Source organism: Monodelphis domestica, chromosome 1 (assembly GCF_027887165.1).
Source record: "Monodelphis domestica isolate mMonDom1 chromosome 1, mMonDom1.pri, whole genome shotgun sequence".
NCBI lineage: Eukaryota > Metazoa > Chordata > Mammalia > Didelphimorphia > Didelphidae > Monodelphis > Monodelphis domestica.
In genome coordinates this window covers 484,862,566-484,879,499 of record NC_077227.1, presented here as the reverse complement: position 1 = coordinate 484,879,499, position 16,934 = coordinate 484,862,566, and the positions used below count along the sequence as shown (strand labels likewise).

Here is a 16,934-nt window from a genome sequence, read left to right as displayed (position 1 = left end):
GGGGTCTTCTGCTGGGCTAGGACCCTGTTGTGAGGATAAGAAGTGCCCATGGGAGGCCCAGGCATGTGGTTCTGGGAATAGGTCTACACTCTATTTAGCTTAGGATTCTGATTTAGTACAAAACATAAACCCCCAAAGTTTGGATCAAGCAAGAGCCTGGTTATCCTCTCTGACTCAGGCTTAATGGGCAGGTAGGCTCCTGCCTTCCTTTGGGCGGATGGTTCCATCATACATAATTTTGCCATACTTATGGTGAAGACTCCCAGAGTTGCTTTGCAACTGGGTGATGCAGGAGAGGGCCATAGTGGGGACAAATTAAGAATTTCAGGGTTTAAACTGGAAAAGTGAAGGCTAAAGAGATAAAAGCACAGGAATGTACAAAATTGGAAAGTGAATTATATGGATTTGTTCAGAAAATTAACAAACGGAAAACACTGAGGTCCTCTGTGAAAAGGGGGGTGGAGTATAAGAAATCTATGGAGAAGCCACACATGGTTAATGAAGATAATGAGTTCAGAGATGTCTTTACTTTGATGATATTATTTTTCTTCACTCTGTCCTCATCTCATTCCCTTCCCACCCAATCAGGAATAAAAATAAGATGAGCTAAATAGGATGTGGGCTGGGTTTAAGGCTGGGATGGTACATGAGGCCCTGTGTTTAATTCAAATTTATGCCCATACTGGACTTGCCAACCTGTGGCTGCACCTGAAGAGGTTCATTCAATTATTCCTTTTGCCAGCTTCTAAGTAGGCATGGCCCATGTTGGAGAGCTATTCCCTGAGACCTCTCCTCATAAAAAAAAATACCTTTACCATTCCCTTTGCCATCCAGAGAAAGCCCTTGGGGACCTAAACTGACTGTACCATGAGACTTTGTACCCCTGACTGCTCTGGTCTCTCTGAACCCCTTATACCCTCTGTATCTTACCTGGGAGACGATGGTCTGCCCTGGGTACTGAGGGGATGTCAGGGTTGGCTCAGACTTTAAAGTGGCAGTGCTGTCAGAGTTGGTGATGGAAGATGGGGAATTTGTGGCTGAAGCATTTGACCCTAGGAAGAGATAAATATGAATTTCTTGAAGATATACATGTCTGGAAAGTACTACTATGAAAGTCTGTGCACCTAAATTCTAACCAGAAAATTTTCTTCCTCTAGGATAAACTAGGCCATAGAAAGATTAAATGGCTTGCCCAAGGTTATTGTAAATTCTGTATTTTTCCCATTAGACTTTCAACTCTCATACCACCATCTCTGAGCCTTGGACATTGCACATTGCAAAAGCCTTGCCCAGATCCTCTTCGCCTTGCCTCATTCCTCTTCTACTTTTTCCATTTCTGCTGTTCTAGGACAGGTCCTCCTACTTTCTCCTTTTAGAATCTTTCCTGGCTTTAAAACTCTTTCTCTCAAGAGCCCATATCTTGTTCTAGATTCTGAAAAACCTCTTTTCTATTGACGTTTTGGAGATTAAGTGGGTATACATTTTAATACATATCCCAGTGGTATATACATTTTAAGAGAAAAATGCTTCTTCCAAATAAATAAGTAAAAATGAAACTCTTAGGGCAGGACCATAGGTAGGTCAGGAAATATTTTGTATCAAGGCTCTTAATTATCCTCCTATCACTCCAGGCAGGGAATTATCTACTTTGCCAAACAGAAGACCCTCCTCCAACTTGGAAAAAGACATTCTCTAAAGATCCTTAAATGTGAAATGTCATGAGAGATTCAATCTAGAGTTGAGCCTTTCCCCTGAACACTTGAGCCTATTCTCTTCTCTAGACACTCCCCAACAGTGCAGGAAGCTTCCTCCCCACAATACCAGAGAAAGTTCCATTGATTGGTGGCTCAAGCCAGGGGTACCTGTGGAACTCTTGGCTTTGGCAATATTTTTGGGCTTCCGTTTCCGTGTCTGGATGCTCTCCTTCTTCATAGCAAGGGGTCGAGGCACCTTAATGGAATCACAAAGGCATCAATGACAGTCAACAACAATAAACTTTTATTAAACACTAATGGTATTCCTTGCACGGTGCTAAATACTTTGGGGACACAAAGAGTACAAAAGCCCCCAATAACCAGACCAACCCCCACCTCCCAGAAAGAGTCCCTTGTCCTCATGGAGCTCACAGTCTAATGGGGGAGGCAATATGCAAACAGCCATGAAGATGCAGATAGGATAAACTGTAGGCTAATCTCAGAGGAAAGGCACTAAGATTAAGGAGGTCCAGAAAAGTATTCTTATAAAAGATGAGACTTTTGCAGAGACTTGAAGGAAGCCAGAAAGGAAGAGGGGAATATTTTCAGTCATCAGGGCTAGCCTGTGAAACTGTCTGGACTCAGGGGATGGAGTATTGTATGTTAGAAATAGCAATGAGGTTTGTGCCACTGGACTAAAGAGTATGGGGAGTATATAAGAAGACCATAGGAAAGTAGGAAGGAACCAGATTTGGCTTTATTTATTTATTCAATTATGTGCACCTTCTTTTTTTAATTTCTAAATCATATTTTATTTTTTTTTACCAATTATATGCAATAACAAATTTCCACATTAGTTTTCCAAAATTATGTCTTCTCAGTCATCACCCTTTAGTTTTGGCTTTAAAAGTCAAAGAAAGGAAATGAGGAAAATTCTGAAATGAAATGAAAAATTAAAGGAGTGTGAGAAAGAAGGGAGGGTTTTTTTTGGGGGGGGGTTAATGACTTCAGCTTTGTTTTTAGGTCTCCAGCACTCTGCTCTTAGCCCTCAGGGGGCTTCAGCTTTAATTCTTCAGTCCTAGCCCCTCATGGACACTGTAGGCTAGGCCTGGGAAAAACTCGCTTGAGCATCTGTCCTTTCCACAACTGTGGTGGTTCCTTTCAGTTTCTTCTTCTTCATTGTCCTCTTTTTATTATTTATAATCAGGATTTACCCACTCTCATTTCCCCAAGGAACCTTCTCTGAACATTCCCACCCCTCTTTTGCTATATTTTTCCCTTAAGTCACATAATTCAGCACTCAGTCATATAGACTGGGCCCTACCATAGGCTGTTCAGTATGTAAATCCTAAAATGTAAGCTTCCCCAGGGCACACATATCTTTTTTTTTTATGAAATACATTAAATAATGTATAGCAGGCCTAGTGCTAACCACCAGGGATATAGACACAAAATCAGCATCCTGCCTTCAACAAGTAAACATTCTTTTCTAAAAGAAATTTTTCTTTTTTTATCATGAAACTCTGTCTTCTCTTTGACATGATTCTCCCATAGCTAGGCACCCAGTAGGAGATTAGGAGATATTTGCTTATGGCCAAGGACAGATTTATGGAATAACTGAAGGATGGCATATCCAGGATCTGGCTTTGAATTCTAGCTCTGTAATTTACTACCCGTGTGACTTTGGATAAGTCACCTTTCCCCTTGAGCTTTAGTTCTTCATTTGAAAAAATGAGAGGGTTGAACTATATGAGTTATAAAATCCTTTCTAGATTTAAATCTGTGATCCTGTAAAGCATATCTTTCTTAGATCAATGGGTGGCTTAGGGGCATGGAACATGAACATAGACATTGGAAAAAATGCACTTAGCAGTTTCCAAGCTTGTTTCTTTTCTGTCCTGTTGGAATTCTTTGAGAATAACGTGCAGGGAGGTGTTGGTTAATGTGTGCATCAGTGTGGATAATGTGTGTTATCAGAATTAATAATAACAATTATTAATTAACTTTACTAATTAATTATTAATTAATAACAATTATTAATTATTATCATTAATGACAAGCATCTAGGTCCATTGGGTAGAGTATAGGCCTGAAGTCAGGAAGATTCACATTCAAATCTAATCTCAGACATTTAATAGCTGTATGACCTTTGCAAGGCACTTAAATTTTCCCTGCCTCATTTTCCATATATGTAAAATAAAGATAGTAATAACACCTACCTTGTTGTGAAGAGTTGTTGTGAAAACCAAATGAGAAAAAATATGCAGTGTTTTGCAAACCTTAAAGTGCAATATGAATGCTAACCATTAATGATAATTATAATAATAACAGCAGCAACACATTTTTATAGCACTTTGAGGTTTACAAAGGGTATTCCCCATAATAATTCTATGAACAGATTGTATATGTCCTCCCACCCTCATAGACATCAGTAAATGGAGTGAGAAAGAGATGAAGTGACTTGCCTTACTTTGTGGGGTTGGAAAAGTGGGAACAGTCATAAGAGGTGGCTTTTCCTATTAAGTGGAGATCAAATCTATAATGGGTTTCTAAACCACTTCTAAACCTTCAAGCCAAGCTTGAGGTTAACACAGGGGGACTAAGATGTTTTCTTTTGCCACGATCAATCTCTGTGACCTTAGACAAGTAATTTCTCTTTTCCTTTATGGGTCTCAGTTTCCCCATTTGTTGGACTAGATCAATAATTCTCAAACTTTTTGGTCTCGGGAACCCTTTCTACTCTTAAAAATTAAAAATCCCAAAGAGATTTTTAAAAAAGGACATATCTATCTATATTGATCATATTGTTATTATATAAATGTTTGAAATATTCATTTATTAAATCATTAAACACCTGCAGTAAACTCATTACATGTTAACAAAAATAAGATGTTTTATGAAAATCATTGTATTTTCCAAGACAAAACAAAATTTGGTGAGAAGGGTCATTGTTTTACATATTTCTTTTTCAAATCTCTTTCGTTTTAGCTTACTAGAAGTTAGATTCTCATATCTGCTTACGTATTCATTCTGTTTCATTATGTTGTTTTGGTTAAAGTCTGTGAAGAAAATCTGGCCTCACACAGACACACAGTTGGAAAATGGAAGGGGATTTTAATAGGCAAATGGCACTATTATAGGAGAGTTATTTTTACCCCAGAGATCCTCAGACTAGAATTCTTGGAGTAGATGGTCTCTAAAGGCAGATAGTCTGTGAGATCTTAAGGAACCACTTCCTCCTCTGAAGGGAATCTTTCTGAAATGAGTGGGAAAGTCTTAAAGAAGGTGGTAGTTTTGTAGGGCCAATAGCTAGGAACTAAAGACTCAGGAAGGCATGGAATTCTGGTCCTAAGCTTTCTAGCTACATGACCCCCTTTTCATATTTACCCACAACCAAGCTCTGGTCGCAAGGCCCCACTTACCCCATGAAGCTTCATGTAGAGCCCACAGGCATTACACACTGGCTCCCCTTCGGCATTTCTCCTCCACAGGGTAGTGTTGGTTGTGTGGCAGTTAGTGCAGCAAAGTCCAGCCCGGCGAGTTGAGGACTAAACAGGGGAAAGAGAGATAGAGAGGGTGAGCTTGATGGAAGCAAGAGGGATTTCCTTGCCCATTGGGCTTCAGTGCCCCATGACTGGCTCCTAGAAGAAAACGTCGGAAAGGGGTCAGGGGAGAGATAAGGGGCCGATGAAAGGCATAGCCTGTGGCTGAGATCACCCTTCTCCCCAGAGCCCTTTCATTAAAACTGATAAACCTGGCCAGATTCCTAATGCCTCTCTGCCGGAGAATGCATGGGCTCTGGCTGTCACATTCATATTTCATAATGTAGAGAACGGGGTGGGGAGGGCTTGAGGCAGGGAGGGCCCTTAAGTGCCTGGAACTGGCTGGAACAGAGACATTCAAGTGAGTGTTAGGGTCCAAACCCCACTCCCTTTCCAAAGGTTCCTATGGTGATTTCCTAGCAAATGTAGAATGTGTTGAATTGTCTAGCAAAAAGATTTTGAGACACTGGAGAGGGTGATCAAGAAAGGGGTGTGGGGGCCATATCTCCTTCTCTGGGGTGGGGACCGAGGATTTGAAGGGTTGACCGACTTCTCCAAGGACAGTCTCAGCAGGAGATCTCCATTCTAGCCCAGTGACCCAGTGTTATGGCCTGATTATAGGTGAGTTGTCTCCAGGACTGGCCAGACTTGTCTTTCATTCCCAGACCACCTAATAGAGTGTTTCAGAGTTCAGGGAACTTCAAGTCATTCCCAGGAAAAGTTTCCTTTTGTTGCCTTCCCCTCTCCCTCAGAAATGCTAAAGTAAAAAAAAATTAAAAAAAGGAAATGCTAAAATAATAAGAAAACTACTACTACTAACTAATATTTCTATTTAGCTTTAAGTTTTGCAGAGCATTTTACACATAGTATTATATTTGCTCTTCACACCAATCCTTTGAGAGGTGCTATTTCTATCCTCATTTTACAGACATGGAAACTGAGGCTGAGGAAGGTTAATGGATATCCCAGAGCCAGATAACTAGTAAGTCAGAATCTATCTAAGTCAAAATTCAAACTCAGGCATTCTTGACTCCAAGCCACAAAAATCACATAGGATTGATATAAAAAAAAATGAAAGATTCAAGAATTTGAGATTCTCTACCCCCACAAGCATCGAAAATATGCTTTTTGAGCTCATCTCAAGGTGCATGTCCTCCAGGAAGCTTTGCGTGATGACTTTAGTCCATAGCCCATCCCCCTTTTTTTTGACAATCATGGTACTTATTTATTGGACCATACATGCCAGAATATAACAAATTCACTGAGTATACTATCCCTCATGGCTTTGTTTCATTCTTGAATTGTTTTTTTTTAATTAAATTAAATTTTTTTATGGAAACCAAGTGAGAGAACTGTATGGTGCTTAACATAGTTCCTGGTATACTGTAGGTACTAGATAAATGTTGTTGTTTTTAATCCTCATCCTGATCATCTCTCTTTATACTCTAAGAATAATTTCTTTTGTCCACTACTCTATAGCTAAGCCTTAAAAATATTTTCAATGACTTGAAAGTATGCATTGAATTACATTGAACTGAAAAAGAAAAGATACTAGACAGAGCCAGCCTGGGTTCTTCTCTCTGCTCTACCCTTTTAGTCAGTGGCATTGGGTGAGTTGCTTTTGTGGGCCTCAGTTTTTCCTATTTTTGAAATGGTGAAGGTGACACTAGATGATCTCTAAAAGTTCTCTCAGCTCTGATCCTTTATGATTCAACAATGGCAATAAAATTCCTGCTGTGAATTTCTTGTCAGAGAAGGGACCCTTTCCTCTATTCCTCCATGGATGGGGTCACCAGATTTTTCTCTAGCCTGTCAATTCCAGCACTTGGGGTGTTTCCTATTAATGCCTGGGGACCAAAGGCATCTGAGCAATGTTAATGGGAGCCTGGCATAAGTGTCCGTGTATCTCTGAGTCACATTGTAGAGTGTGAGCTATCTTTCCACTTAGGTGTTGGAGTGATATTCTTCAGTCCCAACAACAACAACAAAAAAATCCATAAAACCCTAAAACCCACCCCCGAATGCCTCCTCCTCTTGGGCTCCCCAGGCCTAACCCAGTGACTGGGTGAGCAAGAAATGAGGCATACTTCTAAGAATTCCATCACTGTTTACTTTTCCAGACTGACGCCACATCATCCCAGCCCCTGGGGCCAAATGATAAATGGACTGAAGGGGAAGGAAATAGGAAGGCCAGGAGCCTGGTAAAGATGAGAGTACTTTGCAGAGGCAGATGGAAGGTCTCATTCTAGTTAGCAGTAGTACCCTGGGCAGTTTTAGATCTCAAAAAGTAACACAAAAGGGGAGGGAGGATGGAGGATAAAACTTTGAAATTTGGGTTTAGGTTTGAAAGGAGGAAGGTGGAACACAATCACTTTCCTACACAGAGGATTTTAATTTCATTCCTTGAATAATGACAGAAACAAAAAACAACCAGGAGAAAATGATGGGCAGAGTCAGAAGAAGAACTCAGGTCCATCCTCTGTTCTGTCACTTCCCTTTTCTGGCCTTCAGCTTTCTGTAAAATCAGGTAGTCTGAGTAGGAGAGCTTTAGAAGAGCTCTTCTAGATCCCACTGGATAATAGGCCTTTGGCTCTAATATCATCTCATTTCAGTAGCTCTTTTTACTTTTGGTTTATTTTAGAGGAATATAAGCTCCCTGGGGACAGAGATGGCATCGTCTTTTTATTCCCAGATCTCCAGAACATAGCTCATCTTGCATGTGTTCTGGACCTGTGATTTCATGCACGGAATATAGTAGGAAACTTTTGGGGAGAAAATTTCTGCTATCAAGGCTGATCAATTCATGCTTTGCAATTTCTAGCCTTTATAGAATTGCTTGGGGACCCTGAGAGCTTTAGAGACCCGATCAGTTCAAGAGAGGATCTGAACCTAGTTCTTATCCTCTGTCTACAACTCCATGCTACCATGTACACATTTGTTGAAATAAAATAAATGTGTATTTATCCTCTGTGTTTACATACCCTCAGCAGTTATTGGATAAAGTAAGCAATTAAACAAACATTTATTAATTACTTACAATGTGCAAAGTATTGTGCTTGTGAGGCAGGTAGGTGGCAAAGTGGATAGAGTGCAAGATCTGTTGTTGGAAAGATCTGGGTTCAAATTTGGCCTTTGAGATACTTCCTAGCAGTGTGACCGTGGGTAAGTCACTTAACCCTGTTTGCCTAGCCTTGCTTTTCTTTTGACTTAAAAGTTGTTACTAAGACAGAAAATAAGAGTTTAAAAAAAAAAAAGGTTTGTACTTGTTGGAGATACAATAACAAAAATATTTGGAATACAGTGAAAAAGATTCCTGCCCTTCAGGAGATTGCATCCTGCTGGGGGAGGAGGAGTAAAATACACACACAAACATATACAAAGTTGTACAAAGTAATTTCAGAATGAAGAGAACACTATTAGTATCACCATCAATAGCAGTAATAGTTATAGTCAGAGTGGTGATCTTGTGGTAGAAACCACATTTTATGGGTAAGAGAATGAGTAAAATGACTTTCCTAGTGACCCATTTTCCCCCCCCCTAAAACTAGAAACCAACTCTCCTGCTTCCTGGTTCAAGGATCTTTCCATTATTGCATGCTATGAGAGCAGATTTACTATTATGTGTGTGTGTGAGAAACCCTTGAGAGATATATTACTGAATATATTTTGGATTTAAGAATGGTCCCAAGGGGGCAGCTGGGTAGCTCAGTGGATGGAGAGTCAGGCTTAGAGATGGGAGGTCCTAGGTTCAAATCTGGCCTCAGACACTTCCCAGCTGCGTGACCCTGGGCAAGTCACTTGACCCCCTTTGCCTAGCCCTTACCACTCTTCTGCCTTGGAGCCAATACACAGTATTGACTCCAAGACGGAAGGTAAGGGTTTAAAAAAAAAAAAGAATCCGAATGGTCCCCCTAAAGAGGCAGCTAGCGAATGGAACACTGGGCCTGGAATGGGGAAGACTTCAGCTCAAATTGAGCCTCAGAGGTTTACTAGCTTTAGTACCCTGGGCAAGACCCTTAACTTCTGTCTGCTTCAGTTTGCTTCACTGTAAATGGAGAAAATGGGCAGTGAGATGGATCAGTTTGGAAGAACAACAAAAAAACAGAGATAATAACAGCACCTACCTCACAGGATTGTTGTTAGGATCAAATGAGATAATATTTGTAAAAAGGTTTGGCACAGTGCCTGGCCACATAATAGGAGTAATAAATACTTATTCCCTTCCCCACAAAGAATAAATTACTAATTGTAATTGTCCTCGACCTCCTTGAAAGCACTTTACAATTTTTCCCATCCCTTTCCTCACTTTTGCCTCACATTTGGAGGTAGAAAAGGAAGATGTTATTGTCCCTCTTTGTTGTGGTTCATTCATTTTCAGTTGTGTCCAATTTTTGGTGACCCCATTTGGTGACTCCAGTGTCAAAGATACTGGAGTGTGTTGTCATTTCCTTCTCCAGCTCATTTTACAGATGAGGAAACTGAGGCCAAAAGGGTTAAGTGACTTGCCCAGGGTCACATAGTTACTGTCAGAGGGCAGATCTAAACCCAGGAAGGTGAGCCTTCCTAAATCCAAACTCAGTACTCCACTGTGCCACCTAGATTTCTCCATTCAACTGATGAGGAAACTGAGGTACAGGGAAGTGTTTTGCCTAAAAAGCAAAGCTGACAGTGGGATATAACTCTGATCCCAGCCAATTCCCTTTTCCACTATGCCATGCATGTTCAGTGTCTCCAGAAAACGAGTATAATAATATACACTGCTGACTTATCTCACAGAGTTATTGTGAGGATAGCAAAAATAATGCAATTATGCAACCATGCTCTGAGTTAAGAAAAAAAAAAACTTTTTTTAGACAAATGATATTCTATCGCTTTACAGTAGAGAGCGTATCACTGCTTGAGACACTCAGTAAAAATAAAACATAACAAAAGTTAGACTCTATAATAGGCCTGTGTTGCATAATTCTGAAGTGCATGAATCATACTGAAAAGTCGAAAGAATTCTTAGTTTCTGGGTTTTTTTCATTTGGGATACCTATGTATTTCTGACGGAAATTCTCTGTCAGAAGGATTGAGAGAGAAATGCTCTTTCAACTTTGAATTCAATGAAAATTGGGGAGTCTCATTTCTGAAGAAACCTGAATTTGCAAAGTCTGAATAAATTCAGGAGGTATCCTCACCCTTGGACTAAAAGGCCTCGTTCCAACCTATTTTTGTTTTCTCTGCTGGGATACATCATCCTGGGGGAGGCGGGAACTACTGCCAAGGCTACAGTTTTGCTCACTGAAGGACAAATGGTATAATATGTTATTTTGAATTTACCAGCAACTTTCTCCAAAGGCAGGGCCCCTGGGCCAACTTCCCCTCCTTCAGCCCTTCTTTTGCACGATGACCTTGTCTAAGAAGCCATTGCCTTCAACATTGTATTCAAATGTTTGTTATTTTTTTAATATTGCAAACCCTTCAGATAATACTCTGTTCAGAAGCAACTTTCTGTGATATTGCCTGGGGAGGGGGGGGGACCAGAAACCATCTCTATGTAGCTGTTTGCTGCAATGTTGCTAGATTCTGAGGAAATTCTGTTTTCCATTACAGAGACTGAGGGGTCTCACAGCAGAGCCCTGCTAAAGGGGTCCTTGGTTAGCAATGGCTTCACATAGCACACTCTTCTATACTTCTCTAATGCAGTTACTGGAGGAGGGCCCTCTCCTCATTCCTGGGGTCTAACACTGGGATCAAAGAGTCTACATGTAAAGCTTCAGCTGCAAGGGGACATCTGCTACTCGGATCTCTCCTCTGGAAGCCCCTTCTTTGATTGGGGAAACATCTCCATAATCGTGAAATATGCTAAATTAGTAGCTTTGGGAGGGCAGGGGCGCTATGTTATAGGATTTCTCTCGAACCCAGTGCCTAGCCCAGGACATCGCACATTGTAAACTGCAAAGCTCAAGGGTGTTACTCAATTTGACAAACAAGGAGTTCCTTTTTAAGAGTTAGTATATCTACCAACTCATTTTAGTCTTATAATAAGCCTATCAAGTAGACAGGACAGGTATTATTATTTCCCATTTTAGAGATAAGAAAATGAGGCACAGAGTGGTGAAGGAACCCACCAAAGGCTTATAGACAGAAGAAGAGTCAAGACTCAAATCCAAGTCCAGAGTCCTCTTTTCTATATAAATAAAAGAGTGAATATCTAAGTTTTAAAAATAGATCAGAGCTTCAGATAAACCTAATTGTCATTGATTTTCATAGGCATTTGCTTTGGGGAAAGACTTCATTCATTCATTCATTCATTCATTCATTCATTCATTCACTGGGGTAGTAGAGGGAACAGTAGATGGAGCAGTGAGCCTGGAGTCAGTAAGGCTTGAGTTCACATTCATCCCAAGACATTAGCTGTATGACCTTGGGCAAGTCACTTAACCACTGTTTACCTCTTTCTTCAACTAAAAAAAAACAACAATAGCACCTACCTCATGGGGTTATTGTGGGGATCAAGTAAGATAATATTTGTAAAAAGTGGCTAGCCTAGTGACTGACATATTTGTTGTTCAGTTATTTCAGTCTTATCTGACTCTTTGAGACCACATTTGGGATTCTCTTGGCAAAGATACTGGAATGATTTGCCATTTCCTTCCCTAGTTCATTTTACAGATGGGCAAACAGAGGCCAACAGGGGTAAGTGACTGGCCCAGGGTCACATAGTATCTGAGGTCCGATTTGAACTCAGGTCTTCTGATTGCAAGTCCAGCCCTCCCTCTAATGAACCAGTGGTTGATATATAAATGCGTATTCTCTCCTTTCTTCCTCTCTCCTCCTCCCTTCCTCATTCATTCTATAAACATAAACTTAGCATTCACTCTGTAAATAAAAGGCATCAGACCTCAGTGACAGGACACTGCTAGAAGTTTTTAAGTAGAAACAGAACACTGTGATTGTGCTCATAGAGGTAAGATGAGGTAGAGAATTGGAATAATTATCCATATAATTAAGAGAAAACTTAACTCCGAGGGGAAAAAAAGATCCAGGTTGTTTGTTTCTTGGGAGGTAGAAGTGGGGCTAAGGGCAGAGTTGTTGGATTAAGAGGATAATGCTGAGTCAAATTAATGAGTTGTCACCGGACCATGGATATTAGAAATCATATAGTCTAACACGTTCATTTTATAGATATGGAAACTGAGGCTCCATGTGTATTGATACAAAATTTATAAGATACTGGTTCAAACCTCCATGGATCAGGATGGGGGACCTTCTACAATGTAGAAAGATGTTGGAGATATTTTCTGATGTGTAGTAACAGCCCAATTTGAGTTGGGCTCTGTTTTTGTAGCTAACCTTTCATCTTTTTTTTGTTGTTTGTTTTTACTTAACCCTTACTACTAAGTATTGGTTCTAAGACAGAAGAGTGGCAAGGGCTAGGCAACTGGGGTCAAGTGACTTGTCCAGGGTCATAAAACTAGGAATTATCTGAGGCCAGATTTGAACCCAGGACCTCCCATTTCTAGGACTGGCCCTCAAGGTACTGGGCCACTTAGTTGCCTCAACTAACTATATTTCTAATGGACTTTTGCCTTACAAATTGTTTGTGATTTAGGAACTATGGTTTTATCTCTGACTCACTGGATGAATACCTACTATAATTCAGACTGGTTTTCCCAGACCTTTTATGTTTACTCAAGAACAAATGCATCACTGGAGAAATAATAGGGGGCTCAGGGTCTTTAGCTCACTTAGCTGAAGTAGAACCATAACTAGGGTATGGCCATGAGGACTTTGCCTACTGACATCAAAATTTAGAGGGCTTGCAAATGTAACATATCTCAAAAACAACTGACCTTAAGACCTAACTAATAGGCACAGTTGGGTGGTTCTGTGGATTGAGAGCCAAGCCTAGAGATGGGAGGTCCTGGGTTCAAATCTGCCCTCAGATACTTCCCAGCTGTGTGACCCTGGGCAAGTCACTTAACCCCCATTGCCTAGCCCTTACTGCTCTTCTGCCTTGGAGCCAATACACAGCATTGACTTCAAGATGGAAAATAAGGGTTAAAAAAAAAGACCTAACTAATAAAAACAAGTCATTAAAAAAGGAAGGTACCAGATATATCAATTCATGAGCAACTAGCATTTAATTTCCCTTCCAATTGAATTGAATGCAATTTTATTGCTTCCTGTATTCTTTTCAGAACTGGAAAGATGGGGGGCAGCGGGGTAGCTCAGTGGATTGAGAACCAGGCCTAGAGACAGAAGGTCCTAGGTTAAAATCTGGCCTCAGATACCTCCTAGCTGTGTGACCCTGGGCAAGTCACTTGACCCCCATTGCCTAGCCCTTACCACTCTTCTGCCTTGGAGCCAATACACAGTATTGACTCCAAGACGGAAGGTAAGGGTTTAAAAAAAAAAAAAGAACTGGAAAGATGAGTTTAGGGCATGTCTGATGCTATGGGATACAGTTTGGCCCAAGTGTCAGAACTGCCCAAAGATGATGGCCACAGATCTCTCTCAAATTAAACTTCAATGGCCTGAAAGGATCATAAGCCCCAGTCCTATTTTTTTTTCCTACACCCTCTACTTTATTAGCATCATAGAGAGTGATTCTTTGTTCTTAACACCTCATTCAGTCATCTCTGACTCTTTGGAACCATTCCTGTTTGAACTTTTCTTTGCCAAGATATTGGAATGTTTTTCTGTTTTTTTTTCCTCCCATTGATTTTGCAGATGAGGAAGTTGAGACCAATAGGGTTAAATGACTTGCCCAAGGTCACAAAGCTAGGAAGTATCTGAGGCCAGATTTGAACAAAGAAAGATGAGTCTTCCTGACTCTAGGTCCAACACTCTATCTGCTGCTCCATCTTGCTGTCTAGAGGCATCAATCATATCATGACCATTTCAATAGTTAGTATTCATGTAGCATCATAAAGTTTGCACGGTGTTTTGCAAATATAATCTCATTTGATCTTCACCATAATACTGGAATATGAGTGTTATTATTATCCCCATTTTACAGATGAGGAAATTAAGGCAGAGAGAGGTTAAGAGGCAAACCCAGGCAAATGCCTGGGGTTACTTGGTTTGTAAGTGTCCAAGTTTGGATTTGAACTTGGGTTTTTCAGACTCCAGGTCCAGAGGTCTCTTTACCATGCCCCCAGATGCTTCATGAATGAATGAATAAATGAACAAACGAAATCTTTCCCCAACAAAATAATCTTGGGGAACAGGGAAAGAGTTTGTGTTTACAGAATGGTGAATATACCTCCTATGAGTCAATGGGACAGTTCTTCGAGGACTATGACCTTTGGCTGCTTTTCTTTGAATAACACTTGCAAAGATAGTAGAGATGCCAATAGAACTCTAATAGAAGCAGTGATAGAGACCAGCCTCTTTAACTTGGAGGGTGGGAGGCTTGTGTATCATTAAAAAATATGGCCTAGTGGAGTCAAAATAGTGCAGAGAAACCTGGGGCCCATTTTCTCTCACAAAGTGATTGTTGTCTCCTATGAATACATCCTTGTTAGGTGAGGAGATCAATTCCTTAGTCTAGGGGTTCCCCCTGCAGAGCCCCAGTGTGGTGGCCCTGGTCAGAGATGATCTTCCCCCTTCAGACCTCCTAGAGCACTTTTTACTGCCCTTTCTCTAAGGCATTTATCATATAGCAGGACATGTTATAGTTTTCTGTAACAGAGCCCACTCCAGGAGACTTGGGGTGCTGCCTTTTCCCCCATACCTAGCACAGGGCTCTGTGTATAGCAAGCAATGAATAAGTGTTTGATGGGGGAGTAAGTAAATTCATACATGAATGCATGCTTGCATGCATGAATGAATGAATGAATGAGCTGAACACCCAGAGGTTTGCCTTTGGAACTGCTATTGGGATTAGTAAACTGGAGGAATTGAGGACTGGAAGACTCCAATAATCGTATGAAGCAGGGCAATAACTGCTGATATCCCCTGTGCTTAGAACAGTGCCTGGCACATAGTAGGCTCTTAATAAATCCTTGTCAATTGATTGTTTGACCACCATTCCCATCAATATAATCCAGTTTTTGCTTAGATTTATATTTGCATTGTGGTTGGGCTGAGAACTATGAAATTTCAAGCTAGGACTCAAAGTTTGGAGATTCTTAAAAAAAAGTGGAATGCAAGAAGAAAAAAAACCCTAACCTTCAATGCCAACTCTAGGAATGTACTTTGGATGCTTTGATCAAATCGTGGAAAGGGTACTCCTTATTGAACCAAAAGTTCCTATCCTCATGCCCAGGACTGAATGGCTTCTCCTGAGATATGCTAAGCTGTCTTTGAGCTTTAAAATGTAGCTATAAAATCCAAATGACTCTACTACTCCCCCTGACTTCACTTAGCCCTCTACCCTGTCCACTTAAGAGATTCTGACACTTGCATCATGGTGCTTGAGTAGGAAATGCTCATTTTGATTAGTGGGTCCTCCCTTTGCTTCTTTAATTAAAATTGAATTTTTAGTAAATTCTAGTACTGACGATAATCTTGCTAATTCCTTAACTGGAAGATATCACATATTAAATGTAGCTTGTGGTTTCCGAGCCAGGAAAGTCTAAGACCTAAAGTGAGGACCTTATGAGCATGGAGATGAAAAATAAAGTTGAACTCCTGCTGCTCCACAACAGGTCAGAGGTGAGACCTCAGGGTCTTAGAAAGGAAGACTTGAGAAGATACCAAGTGAGAAAGAAGAGCTTGTGTGGAGGAGGGGAAATCCCTTTGCCTGTTCTCCTGAATGGTGCCATTGGATGGGATGAGAGAGGAAAAGAGGCCAGATTCCATTGCCACCCATGGAGAAGGAAGCCACCAATGGTTAGGCTACATTATACTATATACTACATACACTCAACTCCTCAGTTCCTGGGCTCAATCATAAATAAAATAAACATTCCATCCCATTCTTAGATAGTGAAAAACAGGAAACCATTCCACTTTAGAAATCATTCCCACCCCATCTGCTTTTAAATAATAGCAAAGTTGTGGGGTTTCTCCCCATGTAATTAAATAACGACCTTTTTTTCCCCTTTGGACTGGTCAGAAATGTTAAGTCAAATCTCTGCTTCTGGTTCAGGATCTTTACAAGTATATTTCTTTTCTTGAAAATTTAGTGTATGAAATGACAGATGGCTGTCCCATCCATTCTTCTAAAAGTGGTAGGTAAATCATGGTGGCACATACCTAAAATACCTACTACTGGGGAAGGTTGAGGTTGGTAGATTACTTGAATTCATGAGTTCTTAGCCAATGTTGGTCATAGAGGGCTAAAGGTGATTGAGTTTTTACATTAATATTGATATAAATATAGGGAGTCCCCTAAAGCAGAGGGCCACCAGCCTGCCTGAAGAGGGGGCAAATTGGGCCAGGTAGAAAAGCTTTTGTTCTGATCAATAGTGAGATCACCCTATGACTGATTACTGTACTTCTAGTCTCAATAAAATGAATAACTATGAAAAAATGCTCTAAATTGATTAGAGAAATGTAAATCGAAACATCTCTGAGATATCATCTCACACCTATCAGATTGGCTAAAATGGCAAAATGACAAACACTGGAAGGGTTTTGGAAAACTAAAACATTCTCAGGAGAACTGTGAAGTGACCCAACTTTTTTGAAGAACCATCTGGTATTCTGCTCCAAGAGTTACAAAACTGCATATACCTTTTGACCCTACAATATCTCTATTAGT

The 16,934-nt window shown here is 40.5% G+C and overlaps 1 protein-coding gene across 2 annotated transcripts in view; it reads right to left on the bottom strand.

Moving 5' to 3' along the window:
• GATA5 (GATA binding protein 5) overlaps positions 1–16,934 on the bottom strand; it is a 31,368-nt gene that overhangs the window by 882 nt on the left and 13,552 nt on the right. Inside the window, exons 4-7 of one of the 2 annotated variants that reach the window (XM_001368148.4) lie at positions 5,117–5,242; positions 1,863–1,950; positions 931–1,052; positions 1–24 (exon numbers count right to left, since the gene is read on the bottom strand). The exon at positions 1–24 is cut by the window's left edge and continues 882 nt beyond it. In XM_001368148.4, the coding sequence (XP_001368185.1) occupies positions 1–24; positions 931–1,052; positions 1,863–1,950; positions 5,117–5,242 (360 nt within the window). The other variant, XM_007475601.3, reaches the window with a different exon arrangement.